The sequence below is a fragment of the Hippoglossus stenolepis genome, chromosome 10 (genome assembly GCF_022539355.2).
Source record: "Hippoglossus stenolepis isolate QCI-W04-F060 chromosome 10, HSTE1.2, whole genome shotgun sequence".
NCBI lineage: Eukaryota > Metazoa > Chordata > Actinopteri > Pleuronectiformes > Pleuronectidae > Hippoglossus > Hippoglossus stenolepis.
Window position 1 is genome coordinate 10,663,503 of NC_061492.1, and position 18,952 is coordinate 10,682,454.

The 18,952-nt window shown below is 41.2% G+C and overlaps 1 protein-coding gene across 1 annotated transcript in view; it reads left to right on the forward strand.

Annotated features, from left to right (window-relative positions):
- Nucleotides 1–18,952, forward strand: part of fancm (FA complementation group M) — a 44,837-nt gene that overhangs the window by 20,660 nt on the left and 5,225 nt on the right. Inside the window, exons 5-14 of the mRNA XM_047341740.1 lie at nucleotides 2,411–2,542; nucleotides 2,780–2,912; nucleotides 3,098–3,190; nucleotides 3,395–3,499; nucleotides 4,011–4,183; nucleotides 5,082–5,288; nucleotides 5,404–5,644; nucleotides 5,740–5,888; nucleotides 7,058–7,222; nucleotides 17,110–18,952. Of these exons, the coding sequence (XP_047197696.1) occupies nucleotides 2,411–2,542; nucleotides 2,780–2,912; nucleotides 3,098–3,190; nucleotides 3,395–3,499; nucleotides 4,011–4,183; nucleotides 5,082–5,288; nucleotides 5,404–5,644; nucleotides 5,740–5,888; nucleotides 7,058–7,222; nucleotides 17,110–18,952 (3,241 nt within the window). The remainder of the gene's footprint in view (nucleotides 1–2,410; nucleotides 2,543–2,779; nucleotides 2,913–3,097; nucleotides 3,191–3,394; nucleotides 3,500–4,010; nucleotides 4,184–5,081; nucleotides 5,289–5,403; nucleotides 5,645–5,739; nucleotides 5,889–7,057; nucleotides 7,223–17,109) is intronic.

Below are 18,952 nucleotides of genomic sequence, written 5' to 3' on the forward strand. Positions count from 1 at the left end.
CCTTTTTCTGATAGTTGTCTGTGGCCATTTTTTACAGAAGCCTTCAATATTTCCCGGCCCATCTGCTCGGAGCTACACAAAACCTGCACTTTGCCTGTCACAACCGTATTTGCTTTCAGACGCTGAAGTCCGGACATTTTACCATGATTTTCCCAAACGGGCTGTTTGTGAGAATTCAAATTCAGAAAGTCAGTCAGAACTTTTCCTACCAGCCCTGTAGTAAAATGTCCGAGTGAGCGAGTTGAAGACGTTTTTTAACACACAACGGATGCAAAACGGAAAAGAACTTGGAAACACAAGGAATCTTTGGTGATAAGGAACGACGGCAGTGTTTGTGGAAACAAAAACAACAGGGGAATTTATACATCGTGTTCTGCCTCCTGCGTGCCCAACCCAGACGCCACTGCGTGCCCAACCCAGACACCACTCCTTCCTGTGGTTGTGAACACGTCTCATGCTGCATTCTGTATATGTGCAAGGCAAACTCCAGAAAATGTCCGGCCTTTTTGTAGAGTTCATGTCTGAAAACAGCTTATGACTGATACGTATCACGTAACTGAGGTGTTTTAATTGGCCCACAAAGAGATGGAATAATAAGAATAGAAAAATATTATTTAACTACAAGATAAAATGAAAACGTGGATTGAGAGAAAACAAAAATAGAGGTCACATACGCAGCTCAGCTTACTTGCCTATTGAAAGTATTACTCGTTATAGCTCTTGGTTTTCCAATATCCATTTTGTCAAATTATCTATTGCAGGTTCTTTACAAGGTCACAATTTCTCTGTCAGTAACATATTGATTCATATTAGATATTTAATTTAAAAAACTCCCCATTTAGTCAAAGAATCCTCTTTTTCTGTTCATATTCTAAAAGCTTTGCTGTGCTATTTAAGTTAGTGAAGGTACTCCATTGAAAAAAGTTTGAATGAAAAAAACCTTGAAATATTTTGAATAATAACATTATTCTTGTAGACTTTATAACCTTTAGTCAGTTCCTCACTTATTCAATATATCTCCTCTGGCAATCGCCTCAAGTGATCTGTCTTCAGGCTTAAACCATATCATGTGTAATGAAGGGCTGAGCTAGGCAGAACATTTAGGGCTAGGTGATATAGCTGTTGATGTTTTCTGAAAGGTCAGTGGAATTAAACATTGTTATATAACTCCTGGCTCTTGTCTTCATAAGCTCTGTGAGGCAAACTCCCATTTCACCTTGGAGAAACACACTCCGCACAATATATTTTTTAATCAGATTCTACAATTGATTATTGTCATTTGCTGTTCCACTGGTGATTGTGAAGGTGTTTAACTGTAAGAAATGTGTCGTGACAAACAGGATAACAACAGCGCCTTTTATCATTACTGATAAAAATATCAACAACTTTTCACACAAATTACTCATTTCTATTTACAATGGTTATATGGACAATTTCTAACTTGTATGAGATCTTTGACTTGTTCCTCTTCTCCCCTTTCTTCTCTTTCTTCTCATTCTTCTCTCATTTCTTCTTCTTCTCTGTCTTCTTCTTCGTTCTTCTTATTCCTCTTCTCCCTATCTCCCTCCTTCTTCTTCTCCTTTCCTTCTTCTTCTTCCTCTTCTTCTTTTTCCATCTCCGCCTCATTTTCTCCTTCTTTCTTTTCTTCTTCATCTTCTCCCTGTCCTTCTCTGTCTTTGTCTTCTTCTTCTTTCTTCTTATTCCTCTTCTCCTCATCCCCCTCCTTTTTCTTCTCCTCCTCATTCTTCCTCTCCTTCTTCTTTTTCCTCTTCTTCTCGTCCACCTCATCGTTCGTCTCCTTCTTCTTCAACTCTGTCTTTGTCCTGTTACTCGTTCAGTTTTGTCTGAATCGCAGCTAACATCCTTTAGCCTACTTTGCAGATCATACCATAATTAAGTTTTGAGTCCATTTCATAACACGATCACCATTTACAAATCAAAACAACCAAATAGCCTGTCAGCTTCCTTCTTTTTTCAGAGCAGCCTTTTATTCTCTCTACTTATAGAGCAGCACTTCCACACGGCCCCAAATTGAAATTGTAATGACCCGTCCTCCCATTATCTGTGGTGCTGAGGATGAATAGATATTGCCAAAGTTTGATAAACTGCTTCCATCTCTGCTGCAATTATTAGGAAACAAGGACAGGGAAAGGAAAATAGACAGAATCCAACACATAATAGCGTTATTCTGTGTCTCTGGCTGAAGTAAGGGGTGTGTGCGTGTGTGCGTGTGTGCGTGTGTGTGCGTTGCGCGCACTGTTTCAGTCTTATGTAGTAAGGTGCTAGCTGCTCCGTCTGATGCATTACGCCTTAAGTAATTGTCCACAGGAAATGGCCAATTACTTACCTGTGTTTGTGTGTGTGTCTCTGTGTGTGTTTGTGTGTGTATGTGTGTTGCTCTTCCTGACAGGTGCTGGAGAAATTCATGTCTCGTCTGGTGCAGAACCGGGTGATGGCTCATAAGGACCTGAGGACTCTCAGCAAATACCAGCTCATCCTCGCCAGAGACCAGTTCCGCAAAAACCCACCCCCGCAACTCAAGGCACGGACCTGTGGCTGCTTTATGATTGGCCAGTGTTAATGTGACAAACTGTGTATTAAGTAGCACTGGTAGGCTGTTTTAAATATGAATGACAGATTTTATTTAACTTACATTAGATGATACCATCATTTAAATATTATATATCATCTCAATTGCAAATGGAAATTTGTTCGGCACATTTTTAACCTCAGCCTCACAGCGGTGACATGGACTCCCCTGACCTCTTACTCTCCACAGGGTCCACAGCAGGGGATGCTGGAGGGCGACTTTGCCCTCTGCATCAGCTTGTACCACGGATACGAGCTGCTGATGCAGATGGGCCTGCGATCGCTCTTCTTTTACATCCAGGGAATCATAGACGGATCCAGAGGTTGGTGAATTAACCTCTGGGGTCATATCTTGCTCTTTTTAAGGAGAACATGTTACTTACGCTGTAACAGATTTCCACCAAAGTTTTTCAAAACCCTAACTTTTTTATCCTTGCCACCAGAAGCATTCGTACACGATAATATACAGTGTATGATTTGTAACACATGTTTGCGATGCTTGTTTCAGAGATGTCCAGGGCGAGGAATGAGCTGCAGAGGACCCCCACCTTCATGGACCTCTACCATGAGATGAAAGATATGTTTGTGAAGCCGTCTGCTGGTACCTGAGCACTTATTCATATCCTATCTCTCATATTTTTGAACTTTCCTTAATGGATGAGCCTGTGTTGTTGTTGCTTTAATCATAATGCCACGTTTCTCCCAATCAGAAAGCAAAATGATTCAATTTACAAGTTGCTCTAAAGTTTATCTATGAAGACACTTCCTCTTTATGAATAACATCCTCTATGATTAATATTTCTAGGTCCAGATGAGCCGTTCATTTATAGTCACCCCAAACTGGAGAAACTGGAAGGGGTGGTGCTGCAGCATTTCCGACAGTGGGCTGAGAGCTCGGCACACAATGATGGTAATTTACTTGTTATAGCAGTCGTATGCTGTGACGGAACGATTGTTCTGAGTGAAGTCTAAATTTGTAATTCTATTCATCCCCTGAATACAGCAAAGAAAAAGCATCTAGCGTTGGACTGAAGTATTTTAATCCTATTCTTATGAATTATAGATGCAAAGTTGGGGTTTTATGTTTTTGTTCCTGGTAAATATACAGCACTGTGTTGTCCAAACAATTCTTCAAATCCTCAGATATGTGCAAACCCCTTGTCCAGAGTCCTTCTAAATAAGCACAAGCAGTGAAAATATCCACAATAGAGTAATTTTTGTGGAGAAATTCAACCTCATTTGTATCCTAAGCAAAAACCAAAACAAATTTTAATAAAAGTGTGTTCACTTAGAGTTTTATAAAACTGTAGAGGTTCACAAACCAATAATTCCAGCATCTGAATCAAACTGGCATATTATGAGTTCAAGCACCGTAACAAATCAGCCGTTTCTGTTTCTGTGTCATTATTGTCCCGGTTCAGCTCTTGGGGCGGAGAGCACGCGGGTGATGATCTTCTCATCTTTCCGGGAAAGCGTGCAGGAGATCGCCGACATGTTGAACCGCCAGGCTCCGATGATCAGGGTCATGACCTTTATGGGCCAGGCGTCTGCTGGGAAGGGGGTCAAAGGCTTCACCCAGAAGGAGCAGCTGGAGGTACGGCATACTGTGGTCCCAAAACGGCAAAAGTGATGTGTCAGCGTTTTGGAATTGGTTTTAACTGTAGCAGCTATTCCATAACCTTTCCAGCACTGAGGCTACATCCATACTACTACATTTACTCCATATCAGTTTTAATCCCCGTCCATAGTAGCACACCTGAAAACGTTCTGTCAGAAGGGGGTCATGTGTTGGGAGCCTGACAAACCAGCGAAGTCTACGTCGTGACAAAAAGACCCAATCAGCAAGTGGTTGTGAGCATCTACGTCATCGTTTCCATACATCTCCGTTTCTGCCTGTCCGGACTAAAATGCAGCCTCGTAGTTTTCAAACTAAAAGGAGCCAGCAGCGTTTCCAAACTTCTCCGTCTCATCGGTTCTTAAACTCCGGAGTAGTGTGGACCTCAGGCGTATCTGTAGCTGAGTTGATGCTTTTTCAAATGAAAGGTAGTAATGTGGATGTAGCTTTAGAGTTTCTTAACCTAAATTCTTTAATGAAACACATGAATGACCTAAATAAACTTAATATGAAGTATAAAGTGTCAAAAACCCATAAAAGGGAATAAAGAATTGAAATACTTGAGGCTTCTTCTAGTTTAAATTATATATATAATTTGTGGGCAGTAGAAATTAATAATCGTGATTTGTAATTTTAGCCAGCTCAGTTGGTTATGAAACTTAAAAAAAAAAAAATATATATATAGATTCTCCATACAGACAGTATGTACAACCTCCTCTGACTAAATAATGCAGGAATGGTGCTCAAAATGTAAATGTACATAGTGTCCTGCTGACTGCTGCACACACTTCATATATTTAAAATAGACCAGACACGTAATGCGTTATTAAAAGGGCCTCTGTATTTATATCTTTGTATATATTGTCACGTGTTTTAGGTGGTGCACAGGTTCCGTCAGGGAGGCTTCAACACGCTGGTGTCGACCTGCGTGGGGGAAGAGGGGCTGGACATCGGAGAGGTGGACCTCATCGTTTGCTTCGATGCGCAGAAGAGTCCCATTCGCCTTGTGCAGCGAATGGGACGTACTGGCCGTAAGCGGCAGGGACGCATCGTTGTCATCGTGGCTGAAGGACGCGAGGAGAGAGTGAGTGTTTTAACAAAACAAAAAAACATGTGATCCTTGAATTCAATTTGAATGGAATTTTCCCGTCTCAACAATTCCACAAAACGACCTAAATTTGAACTTTTCTTTCCCTCAGACATACAACCAGAGCCAGAGCAACAAGCGCAGTGTGCACAAGTCCATCACTGGCAACCACAGTGGGTTTCACATGTATCCCAACAGTCCCCGCATGCTGCCAGACGGAGTGCACCCCACCCTGCACAAGATGCACATTACCTGTGGCCAGTTTGACCACAAGGAGAGCAGCAGGGCGTCTGTCGGGGGTCGACGGTCCCACTGTGACAGCCGGACCTCCCTCATCCACCCTCGGAACTTATGTAAGCAGCAAGGCAGGAGTGCACAGTATTTTGATTATTCAGAATGGGGATCGAGAAAAACTGGTGTCTGAGTTTGTGTGTGTCCAATATTCTAGTTCAACAGAGCAGGGCAACATCTGACGGGTTTCTGAGCAGTGCAGAATATTCCCTGTGGGCGTCCACCATGAGGCTGCAGGATGGTGAAGCTCATCCAACCCTGAAGCAGTCACACTTTGTGTCCATACCCAGTGATCTACCTCCTCAGGTTGTCTTTCTCTTTGAATTTCTGTTTGTTTCTTTCTGTCTTTTAGGTAGGGAGGACAATGTAGATGAAAATAAAGCAGACGAATTATGTTTTTGTACAAGAACGTTTAAAAATTAAACAGTGAAATTAACTTTTTTCTTAGTATACAAACACTAACTAATATTTGAGGTTATCACTTGTTGCCATTTTGACAATTCTAACAATTGGCCAATAGTCAAAATTACAAACGGACACTGAAAAATAGTAACTATTTTGAACAGGTTACCGGAGTTAGCCAAGAGGCGAATTGTCATCTGTGGTTCCATGTTTAAAACAGTTGATGATATGAATTAAGCAAAAACAAAACAAGGAAATATATCAGCAGAAGACAAACCTGGGCAGCAATAGAAGCAAAGCAAAAAATACACTGGCAAGGAAGAACAAGGTCAAATACAAACCAGCTTTGCAAAACAAACATGAGTAAGAGCGGTTAACTTTAGATAAGATCAGAATGACTTTTTACTAAAACAGTGCCTGTTCTAAACCTGCCTGTCTGGAATCGGCTGTTTGCCTGGCCTGTGGTGAAGGAGTCTGCACCACAACGTCTCCACAATGAAGCTGTTGATTCAAAATTCGGTGAAGCTCGACTCCGTTCGCAGAACGCTGAGCTGGACAAAGATTTGTCGCCGTGAAAACACGGTTGTCTTAATCGACAATGTCACTTACGTTGAGGCCTAACCGTCACTTCTACAGAGCGCTGGTTGCTTCAAATATATTGAACATATCGATTGTCCAAATCTCAACAAATTCAACACTGCACTTCCTTGGGCCCTAAACAATACAGATGCCAAGTGTGAAGCCGATAAGATGAATGGTTCTTGATATATGTGAGCCAGAGACAGAGATTTCTGGAAAATGGATAGGCGTTTGCACCCTTCGTATGAAGCATCCCTAAATCAATCATACTGTGGTTCCAGTTTTCAGCAGTGTGTGAATTTGCCATTACATCAGTGAGAAAAATCTTCAGCCCGAAGTTGGAAAATTACATATGGAAATGTCAGGAGTTTAAAAATAGAATATGTACAGGAACCCTGCCATCATCCCGTCTGTGTGTCATCCATTAGTAGCTTGAGAATAACACTGCTATTTCTCTAACACCTTCTATTTGTATGTGATTTTATGTCCCGAAGGAGGAACATGGCAAAAGTGGCGCCCCGTCCAGAGAGCTGTGTTTGTGGGAATGGAGACACTGGCAGCACAAAGAGTTGCCCACCCACGTGGTCGATCACTCCCTCCGCTGCCGCCACTTCATCCAGGTGATGGAGCTCGTAGACGGCATGAAAGAGGAGAACGAGGTGAGCAGTGGAGCCGCTAGTTAATGTGTGATCCCACTGTTTTGTGTTACTAAGCATCGAGGCAGGAGTGACTGGACTGTGTGACATGAAGGAAGAAATATCAGAAGTTAAGCCCGGAGTGCGTCATCAGGTTAATAAGTTAACCAGATGACAGTGTAACCACTTCTTAAGGGTGTAGATCAGTTCACCAAAGTTCTTTGGTGTTTGCCAAATGGTTTGATAAAGAAAAGGCTTCAAACATCTTCCAAAATCTCTCACTTGGTTTTGCAAAAGAAAGAGAGTACTTATGTTTATGCAAGGGAGAACCAAACCTAATAAAGTCACTCAGCTAAAAGGAGTCAGCTGAGGTGCATGTGAAAATATGATTGTGGTTTGTGTTTAGTTATTACATTCATCATTTTGACCTGGAAGGCAAATTCCTTGCATGAAAAACAGGCTCTATGGCGGAATTGTGGTTTTGGTAAAATTCAGTAGTGTGCTTCCAAGCGGATCCTCCTCTAGTTTCTTCCTAAACTCGGTTTAACAAATAACTCTTTATCTTTTTGCATCGTATTAATGATCATTTTCGATGCAAACTTTACTTTTATAGAGACGTTAACTAGTTTTTCTTCTTCTTCTTTCGTCTCTTTTTCATCTTGTTTCCATCAGTTTTTTTTCTGTCGGCTTACCTAATAGCAGCCCGGTTCATGGTCTTAGCCATCTTGTTTTTTGTGGTTGTTTGTGTGGAGTTGTTATATTAGCAAGGTTATCAGATCTATGGAAGTCACAGCAGTGCAACAACGCTGTTGCTATGGTGCGGTTTAATAATATCTGACCACAAGGCCCCCTTGTCTCACCATCTGCTCCTTCACGAGATTGTCATCAGTAAGACCCTTGAATTCGTCTAAATCCTCGAAATTGGGTCTGAGATTATGGTAAAACTGACGATTGGCTGAACTTTCAAGTGAGTTCTTATTACAATTTTTTTTCCACTGTGGGTCCGACCATACAAGGGAAAGAAGAGAATTAGCCCACCTTCAAAAACAAAACAGGATTAGAGGGCGAGATGACAGCCAACGTCTCACATGCCTCTGTGGATTAATTCAGGTCATGAATATACCAGTGAACCAAACCGTGCAAAATTTCAAAAATCGAATTGTACATGGAAAAAACAACATTACTCAGTGTCCAAAAGTAAAAAAAACAATTTGCTGTAGAACACACACGTACATAAACCTGAGGCGTTAGGCAGCCGCGCTGCAGGGGCCCGGCTTGTTTTATGGCAGCGGGATGATGAGAATAATATTTTCAATCTGCAGTTGTTCAGGTGCAGTTTTTCTATTCAAGTTTTGCACTCTAGCTTTATTTGACATATACAATAAATTATCCTTGTACCTCCACCTCTATGCTTCTAAATATATATTAATAATATTTCATATATAAAGTGTTTATAAAGTGTTTAAATATATAAATAATTTAATTAGTTTAAATATATAAATTACTAAATGTTTTTTAAATATTCTGTTCTTTCAAGATTTTTCTAATTAAAGTGAGCTGTAGTTTGAGCAAAATTTCTAAAGTTATATTTAAAAGATAATCTTGGTTTTAATTTATTTTACATGCCAATTATTTCCTAAATATTTCTTGTAAGTTTCATGAAAATAACAACGAAGTAGTTTTGGCTAAATTATTGAAAAAATTATTCTGACCGTTTTTATACTTTATTTTAATTTTAATACAGTTAGTCCTGTTCACTATTTAAGACTTGTAGTTAGATTTCAAGGAAAGAAACTCATTTATGGAAAATGTATTCCTCATTAATGCTGAATGTGTTTGTTGACATATGTCACATTTACCATGTTCAGCTGACCCCTTTTCCTGTAAAAAAAAGAAAAGAAAAATCATCTCAACGTTATATGGTTCCTCCCATGAAATATCTTATTTTTGTTGGAATTTATTATTTGGAAATAAATTTACAGCTTAACTGAAGCATATCTGAAATACATGGATCCGGATCTGCAATAGAAACTTTATTATTTACTTATTTCCTCACATGGCATTATTCACTTACATGTGCGCAGAAATTACATTTCATTTAGCAGAAGCTTTTATCCAAAGCGACTTACAATAAGTGGATTCAACCATGAGGGTACAAACCCAGAAGTACAATTTGATTCAAGAAAGCCAAACTACAAAGTGCTATAAGTGCCATATACTGCTGTCCTGACGTCAATCGGGGGCTACCATGGAGTTTTCAATGGTGATAGTCAGATCATGGGTGGGAGTGCCTTTCCCTGGAAGGAAAAGTAGTTCGGTCTTGTCAAGGTTGATTTTCAGGTGGTGTGTAGACATCCACTGAGAGATGTCCTTCTGACAGGCTGAGATTTGTGCGGCTACCTGTGTTTCAGATTGGGGAAAAGAGAGGATTAGTTGGGTGTCATCAGCATAGCTGTGGTAGGAAAAGTCATGTGAGTGAATGACAGAGCCGAAAGAGTTGGTGTACAGAGAGAAGAGGAGGGGACCCAGGACGGAACCTTGAGGGACCCCAGTAGTGAGAGGACAAGGTTCGGACACAGATCCTCTCCAAGTTACCCAGTAAGTGCGGCCATTGAGGTAGGATGAGAGCAGGAAGAGAGCAGAGTCTGAGACACCCAGATCCTGAAGGGAGGAAATAAGGATCTGGTGGCTCACTGTGTCAAATGCAGCAGAAAGGTCTAGAAGGATGAGGACAGAGGAGAGAGAGGCTGCTCTAGCAGTGTGGAGTTTCTCAGAGAGAGCAAGGAGGGCAGTCTTAGTTGAGAAATGTTCTTACATCGGCATAAAATAAGTGCGTGTGCAAAATTACCACCGGTTTCATGATACGTGCGCACCAGCTGGTTTTGTAGTCACCACCCTGCGTATGTTTGCGAATCAGAATCATTCTCAATCGATAGGCGCGTGTCCACTCTCTGCAATTAGCATACTGTCACGCCTCTATTTCTCCGTATAAGGACATCCGTTTGCCATGAAGGGAGCAGTGTGCTGAACAGAGAAGTTGAAGTTATGAGAGAGAAAAAGTAAAAAACAGTAGAATTCCACAGCGGAAATTGAAGTAATTGTGTCGGCGCCACAAAAGACACATTTTTCTGTAGCGTGTCCTCCAGTGTGACAGTGTTTTAAAAAATAAACCTGGGTTGCAATAACTGAGGGGGGGAATTCTGTGTCCTGCACAGCGCTTATCACTAGAGCTGTGGACATGTCTCCATTCTTAGATGCATCGCCACGTTGACGTGGACTCCGCCGAATAATCGTGTAACACCACTGCTCCAGGATCAGACAGACACGCATTAAAGGACCGGTCTGTGTCAGAGTCTCTGTCAGAGTCTGTTTCCTCCTCACTCCTCCTCTGACATGCGCTCACTTTACACTTTAACAATAAACACTGATCACAAGTTATTAGGACACGTACAGGACTGACGGTTACTTTGTGTTTGTTTGATTCGCTCCCGAGTTTATGAGACACATGTTTAAACCTGCTACACAACACGAGACGTGACGCGCACAGTCAGGAAATCAGGGTTAAAGTGATCATTGATGAATAACTAAATACATGTGATTATCAGTTTGTGTGTGAAGAGGGACGGAGACGAACACACGCACACGTACACGCACACACAATATCAACATTCTCATATACTCTATTGTAAACTAAGTACACTATCTCAACTGGTATAGTTAGTTAGATAGCATTAGTAAACAAAATTGTTTATCAAATATTTTAGTAGAGTTTTAATATATTATTCATCTAGTTAAAAGGGTTAAAAGGTGTGTTTACATTTTCCAGGACAGCCAGTCCTTCATCATTTGTTCATATGCATGGTCTGAGAAGGATCTAAATTTGTTCATACTCTGCTAACAAATTTAGGTAAGAACATATTAATGAATCCCAGATTTGTGCGTCAAACCTTCGTACGCACAGTTTAAGCTTAGTACAGAACAGTACTTTCCATACAAACAATGTAACACAAAGCACTTTCCAGAATAAAAGCAATATCAACAATATATCTCTTGTCCGCACCCCTCCACCCACCCTCATGGCAGCACGGAGCAAATCAATAACAGGAACTGAGGAAATGCTATTGTAAGTCTCATAAAATTGCAAATAGGAAATACCGAAGGCAGGTAAACAAAGAGACCCGAAGGAATGAAGATGAAATACTAAAAGAGAAGAGAAAAATATAAAGATGAAATAATACACATCACCAAAACAGACTTTTGTATACAAGGTAAATGGTTTAAAATTATCATTATCATTCAACATTTCCAGGCAAAAGCCCTTGTTATTTTTTAATAGATAAGCAAGTCTGCTTTGGTCTTTTTCTTTTCTTTATTTCAGTATTTTTTAAAGCCTGTTGATTTTCATCTGAAAAGAGAAGTACACTAAACAAATTTGTCTTCTCCTTCATTGTCTTTTTCCTGAATTTGACAAATCCACAATCCTGCTAAAAAACTGAAACTTATTTTAAGTCATGGTTTGATGAACATTAATTCTCCATCCAGTGCCGATTTAGAGCCGTTTATGCCCCTATGTCCCATATTCATCTGCGCCATATCAAGCACAGCTTATACTTGCTCGACCTGTATTTGCCGAGAGACGCTCTGACCTTTTCCTCCAAAAACCTCAGAGGGAATAAAAGAAAAAAAAAAAAATCAAGTTGCTAAATTAAAGCCCAAATTTAATTTTTTTAATCTTACACAAACACACGTGTCCTCATTTTAGGGTCATTTTGTGTGTGGAGGAGAGTTCAAAACCGTGCCGTGTTCTTCATTGTGCCGCCGCTCGGCCTTGAGGAGAGACATGGCAGGCACTCCTCCTCCTGCGATTATGTAAACGCTTCTCTGAACTGTTACATAATTCCAGGAAGCTGGAAGTAGGTCAGGCTGTAATGACCTAGATGTAAAGTGTGCGAGGCTGACGAGTGGTGAGCCGCAGATCAGGAACTGATGTCAAACAAATAGTAGTGGAAGACAAATACAAAGTAGTTTGATAAGAATGAAAGGAGGACAGTTGTAGGGTTTGCATTTTCAAATGGATTGTTCACATATTTTCATGTTAGAAAAGGAATTAGATTGTGCTCGAGTTGTTTAAAGTGCAAAGCAAAGAAAGCACTTTACTGCTTATAGTTGACATTAGATTCACTGTTTATACATCAACCTTATCAAAAAAAAGAAACTTCCGCTGAGTTATGATTCATTTATTTTACACATTTTATAAAGTTGCGTCATTGTCTGCTTGTGGATTCTCCTTTCCTCCTACATTTGTTTAGTTATACTCAGATTCCAGGGTTTCTTCTCATTGAAAAAGCTGAAATTCATATGTGATTTCACACTGTTTGCAGACAGTAAATGTAGCTGATTCTGCCGCGTAGCGTCTTCATAGCAACTGTTATCAAAATGCCTCAGTGTCTGCAGGAGAGCATCGTTAGAAAATTTGTGCGGCTGTCGCTGCCGGTCGATCTGTCAACCGATCCGAGCACAAAAAAAACGCCGCTAATTGTCGACCTGTGCCGGAGCATGTTTTGAAACAAACTCAAGCAGACTGATTAATAAGGATGAGGTCTTCTTTGTATGTGTGCATGAGCATCAAATCTGTGTAATTGTTTCACTGCAATGAGATAATCAGCGAAGAGAAGTGTTCACTTTGCTGCCTCCTTCTCATGCAGACCGAGCAACATGAAATCACTTGTCTCTCCCTCCGGCCTACCCCCGTCATTGAGTTTATTTCGGTCTGCCCCATCTCTAGATCTACAGACTTAATCTGATCATTAATGAATTGTGTGTGGTTAAGATTAGAGTGAATTGAGTTTATTTTTTCAGCAAGAAAAAATAAATAAATAAAAAATGTCTTCGAGAAAAGGACGATGCTGATGGATTCCCTCAAAAGCTCAGTGTCTCTGAATCCGTATATTCCTAAAAGCCTGTGTTCCATTTTTCATTGGGATTTTGACATTTAAAGTACGTGCAGTGCAACTTGGTCTTTGTGCAGAGTGGACGGCCATGAGCAAAGCTGTGTCTGAGGGTCACAGGAGTTTTAAGGATTGGTTTTAAGATGGATTACCCTAAAAAAAAAAAAAAGAGTGATTTATTTCTCAGCTGTAGGGTAAACACAATATTTTACAAGTGCAGTCCAGATGCGCCAGAGAGAGCATGAGACAGTTTGTGAGAGTTTGTGAATGAAGTACCCGACTTGTCAATTTAACACCTACATACTCCTTTGACTTTAAACCATCAGAAACACCCAGTTATGATGGCAACGCTGCGACACAAACTTTTTACGTGCACTCACATTTTTTTGCCCCATCATTCAAACCTCGCCTCTCCTCAGTCAAGTCTGTGTTCCGCTGCCTGTATTGACTGACTGCAGCGAGTCGCAGCCCAGTAATTATCCAATAATTTCCTAGTAATTAAGGTCAATTTTCTTGATTGACAGTTGGACTTGTCATGCAGGTATAACAGCAAACATGTTCCTGGAAACATTGTGAGGGCTCTGTATAATTTAAGTGACCCAGAAAGCCAACGTACAGTGAGTGATGTAAACAGAAGGAAGCGTCAGTGTCAAATTCAGAAGCTCTGACCAGAAAATAGATGTTGAAATACATAAATTAATAAAGGTATTAATAATTATTAGTATATGTACTTCTTTTGATCAAAATAGTAATTATAGACACACTCGTGTAAAAAAAAGTTTGGGACTTGATTCATAAATGATTGAATCTTTAAATGTATTAGGAAAATGTAAACACTCATGTACACAGATCTATATCTTTCACAATGATCAGCTAAGAAAAATACAAAATCCAAATATCAATTTTGTATGTGAGTATATAAGTAATTTGCAGTCAAAACTAAAAACAAAAACTAGACTTAGATGTGAGTAATTCATATGGTAACTTTCAATTAATATTTTTCCTCAGAAATTGATAAAATAGAAATTCTTATTGTAAACTATTCTAAATTATTTTTTATCCTGCTTAATAATTAACAGATTATGTTTCATACACACACATTTGGAAACAAGAAGAGCATCCTCTCCTTTAATCTCCCTGTACTTATTAGCTGTAATATGAGAATTGTTGAATTGATACGATGTCTGAAGATGACTGCAGGTGTGTTTGCTTTTCTTATGTTTTCTATCATATTTTGCTGTAATATGAACTAAAGCCACAGACCAATTAAAACCCCCTGCTGATTATTTTCAAAGAGGAACCCAGAATTTAGAAATGTTAACAGATGCCATATTTCAGAGGAAAGTATCCAGCCCTCTGCTGGAGCTGCTGAGTGTCTACAGCTCTCATGCTTTGGCTGCAGCTGTGACGTCTTCAGGGTTTTAATGTTCTCCTGCAGGCGTGTTTGTCTCAAGACAAATAATTCAATTAAAGGATTAAAGGAAGTCGCCCTGCAGACAAATATAATTGTGGGTGTTGTTCTTTATTCTCTTATTCATTTCATGGCCATCATGGTTATAAAGATGGCAAACGTGTCAAAAACTAACAGTAATGTAAGTTGTATTTTAAAGTGAAGTGGTCGCATAGTTACCTCTGCCAAGGATGCTTTCACTTCTGTCTGTTGATTTGTGTGTTTGTAACCTTGATTACACAAAAGCTACCAAACTGATTACCAAGAAACTTGGTGGAGGGATGGAGCCTCAGTTTGAGAAGAACACACTTTATCTGCATCCACGTGCGGATGCAGTTAAAGGGGCAGATCCAGGAATATTGCACAGGTCTTTTTATTTACTTTTTTATTTTTTTAGGACTATGTTTTATGACAAATAAATTATTTATGTTATGAGAACACTTTCTTTTATATTTCTTCTACATACTGGGGGAATTGTTTGTCCTTGGCGGACGTACTCGTCTATCCATCTTGTACATGGTGAACAATTCAAAAGCAGTTTTTAGGTATTTTGGCAAATGCTACCTGGATCACAACAGAGTGCTAATTATACAAATTAGGTTTGTAATTTAAGAAAAAATTCCTTGATCTGCCCATTTATCTGGATCTACTCCAAAAGTTACCTCTCCAGAAAATGTAATGGAAATTGGTGGAGTAGTTTTTGAGTAATCCTGCTAACCATCAATCAAACACAGACAAAAGTAGATGAAGAGGTAAATATAACTCAGCAATCATTACACACTACATGAATAAATGCAACACACTGCACTCTGGGCATAGCTGGAAAAAAAATCTTTACTGAAAAATGACTAAAATCTATTTATTGTTGGATATCGGAACATTCCTGCACCTAGGAAAACGTATGTGTAAACAAGAAAACCGACAGTAAAAAAAACTGCACTGTATGATTTGACAGTATCATGTGTCTGGGCGGGGTCAGATCACAGGACTTCATCTACATCACAGGCAATTCTCTCCCTTACTGAACAACAGGCGAATCCTTTTTCGTGCTGAATCCAGCCTTGAATAAATCCAGTTAGAACAGATCCAATAGATTCTATATCATCACCTGCGGCAGCCTTTGACTGGAGGAGATTTTCTTCGGCATCTGGGTTTTGGTCGTACATTTTCTATCACCAGGAGGGCAAACATTGAGAAAACGCAGGTTATAGATAAAGCATTCACGTATTCTTTGACCACAGTAAAAGCTCACGCTGTCCCAAATGACAACATAAACACGATGTCTTAGCAAATCAGAAATATCGCTGACCTTTGGTGTTGTATGGACCTAAAGTAAAAAGTTGTAGGGGTTGTGTTAGCGATGACAACAGGTTGTTAGTTGTGTTTAACCTTTGGTGCCCCTGTGTTTTCATTCTAGGTCAAAGTGTACCACACTGCTCAGTGTGTTTAGTGGATGAGAATGTGTTTAGAGTTTTGCCAACTGTGTGATTGATTCGATGAAGTCGTTTTGCCAGTTGACAGTTTTGCTCAGAGAATGGGGTGTAGTGTTTTGGCGATTTAGAAAAACTGAAACACAGATCAATGAATCTGTTGTGTAAAAGACCCAGCGAGGGCCTTACCAGCTCCATCTGGATCAAATGGCACGGATGGCCTGTCGTCAGTTTTATAACAGTGTTATAATGAAAAGGGGAAACCTTTAACTCTCTTGTGTGACCTGGGACAAATTTCCTCACAGCAAGAAGGCCTTTTACGCACAGTTTCTCATTTTTAGCAACTCCAGGGGCCATTTGTTCACATTTAAACCATGCCCACTCAAGTATGAAGCTTTATGTAATACCATAATCCTGTTTATCACCCTCTTCTGAGGCAAAACCAGTATTTTGCTCTCCATGCACACTCTAATTCTACATAAGGTCTTTTATTTGCTCATGGAGCGTCTTCGTCCTGCTGCTCACAGGTTCGAGGACACCCTGCTGGCCCAAGAAGGATACCACTCTCAATTAATCATTTCCAGGTCAAATGTTCTGTTGGATGGTTCTGATGTGTATCCGCTTGAGACAAAGTTAGAGGGATTACATGATTTTTTTTTCTAGGTTTTATTCGTAGTTTTAATGTCTAATAAAACTGTTTTCCTGGGGAACTTTGATCTAATTGTAACAAGACAAAGTCTGTTTTCTTCCATGCTTTACCAAAACTAATTCGGGCAATCAGACTCGTACAGTGCCCCATGTGTGGCTGCCATGTGACGTCTCTTCATTGGACACTTCTGATTATATTACAGTTTGATTGGCGAATTGGCCGGACTGATCATCACAGCTGACGTAAAACAGGCTGGCATGGATGATTGCAGCACCTCGACCTTGGTTCTCCTGCTGTTAGATCTTTTCTTATATAACTCCCTGTGTGTGTGTGTGTGTGTGTGTGTGTGTGTGTGTGTGTGTGTGTGTGTGTGTGTGTGTGTGTGTGTGTGTGTGTGTGTGTGTGTGTGTGTGTGTGTGTGTGTGTGTGTTCAGGGGGAGTGCCATTACGAACAGGAGCTTCTTCCTTACCTCCACAATGCCAACACAGGTGGCGACATGAGAAAAGGACAGAAGAAGCAGAAGAGTGTAAAGACCAGCGCTCAAAAACCCAAACCGTCTCATTCGACATCTGATCTGGAATGTATGGAGGAAGTCGAGAGCGACTTCACAGATCACCCAGCGCCTGACGCTATTTGTCCTCTCCCTTCGAAAAATGACTGTCCAGAAGCTGACCTGGATGATGACTGTGTCATCATTAAAGAAAGTGTCATAAATTCAGACATTATTTCCCAGCTGAGTACAAACATTGATGAGGAAGATGTTGAGCTTGAGGCCATGTTCTACCTTCCGAAGTGGGATTCAGCTCCTCCTCCCTCCTCGGCTGAGCTCCTGCCAGGTACATGTGAGCGTCTGAAGGTCATTCTGGCCAACGTAGCCGAGCTCCTCTCTCGACCTCCTTTATTGCCGCCTGCGGAGTTAGAGGCCGATATGGCAGCTCCGTCACTTCCTCCCCCTCATCAGCAGCTTCTTCAGCCATTTCACGTCAGCTTTACCCTGGATATAGACGACGACGACGATGATGATGAAATGCTGATGAGCGAAGCCGACAATGCCTCTCCGAGGACGGTCTCATACCAGCATCCAGCAGGTGAGGAGGACAGTAAAAACTGCATTGATCCGCCTCATCAGGGGCAAACGCCTGTTCGTGTAGCAGCCATCAGTCCCACCTGGGATGAGGTGTTTGGGGAGGAAGAAGCCAACATGGAGGCAGACGATGAAATGAACAATAACTTCAAGAAGCAACAGATTGGCGAGGAAGCTGAGAAGAGCAAGGAAATAAAGAATAACTCCGACAACACGAGCGAGGAAAAGGTCCTCTGGGATAATGTGAGGACTGAGGAAACGCCACACTCGACGGTTGGAGGTGTGAGCGTCAACAGGGCCTCTCGGTGCAGCCCTCACATGGACGACAGCATGGATCTGTTTGGGGACGACGAAGCCTTCCTTCAAATGACCATCCCAGACATCCCCACTCCTGGCGTCACACCCGGGAGGTCCACTTGTGCCGCAGACGTTTCCGACAACATAAAAAGGAAGTCTGACCCGTCACAAATGCAGAACACAACAGACCTGTTTAGCACTGTGCCCACAGCAGACAGCAGACAAATATTACACACAATGCAAACGGATGGTTTAGAATGCACGAAGCACGTTACGCATACTCCGCATGCCAAGCTAAAAACTCATGATGCGGCCGCTTGTAACAATAGAGATAAGTTAATTTCAGCTCACTGCAAATCTCCCACAGTGCAGCAAAACGCTGAGTCATGTGATAGGTCCCATGACTACTTCTCTGTCAACTTTGACCTTGGTTATTCCCTGGAGGACTCAGAAGACGAAGCAGACGTAGAGGCCGTCCCTGCCTTGTGTACGTTGTCCTCTCCAGAGCCTAAAAAGCAGGCAGCTGACTCCCCAGCTTCGTTGTCGACCGTTTCTAACTCCTCCACTCCCTATAACAGGTTCAGTGCACAGAGAATCCCCGCACAGTGCCATGAATCTAAACTGTCCACACCCCGAAAGTTTTCAGTGCAGAGGAACAGGGAAATGTCGCCTCTTCTGACGTTTAAGAGTGGCGCTCTCCCCTCTCCCATCACATCAGTGGGAGCGAGGAGGACGCTCGTGCCCGGTCCATTCAGGCCTCACGCGCCCTCTTTGCTCTCCAGCTCGAAACATAGACGACCGGCGGGTTGCGCCGCTGAGGTCAAAGGAGGGTCAGGTGCGGAGAACGAGTCACTTCAGGAATCGGTTTGGGTGTCTGACTCACCCCCTCATCCAG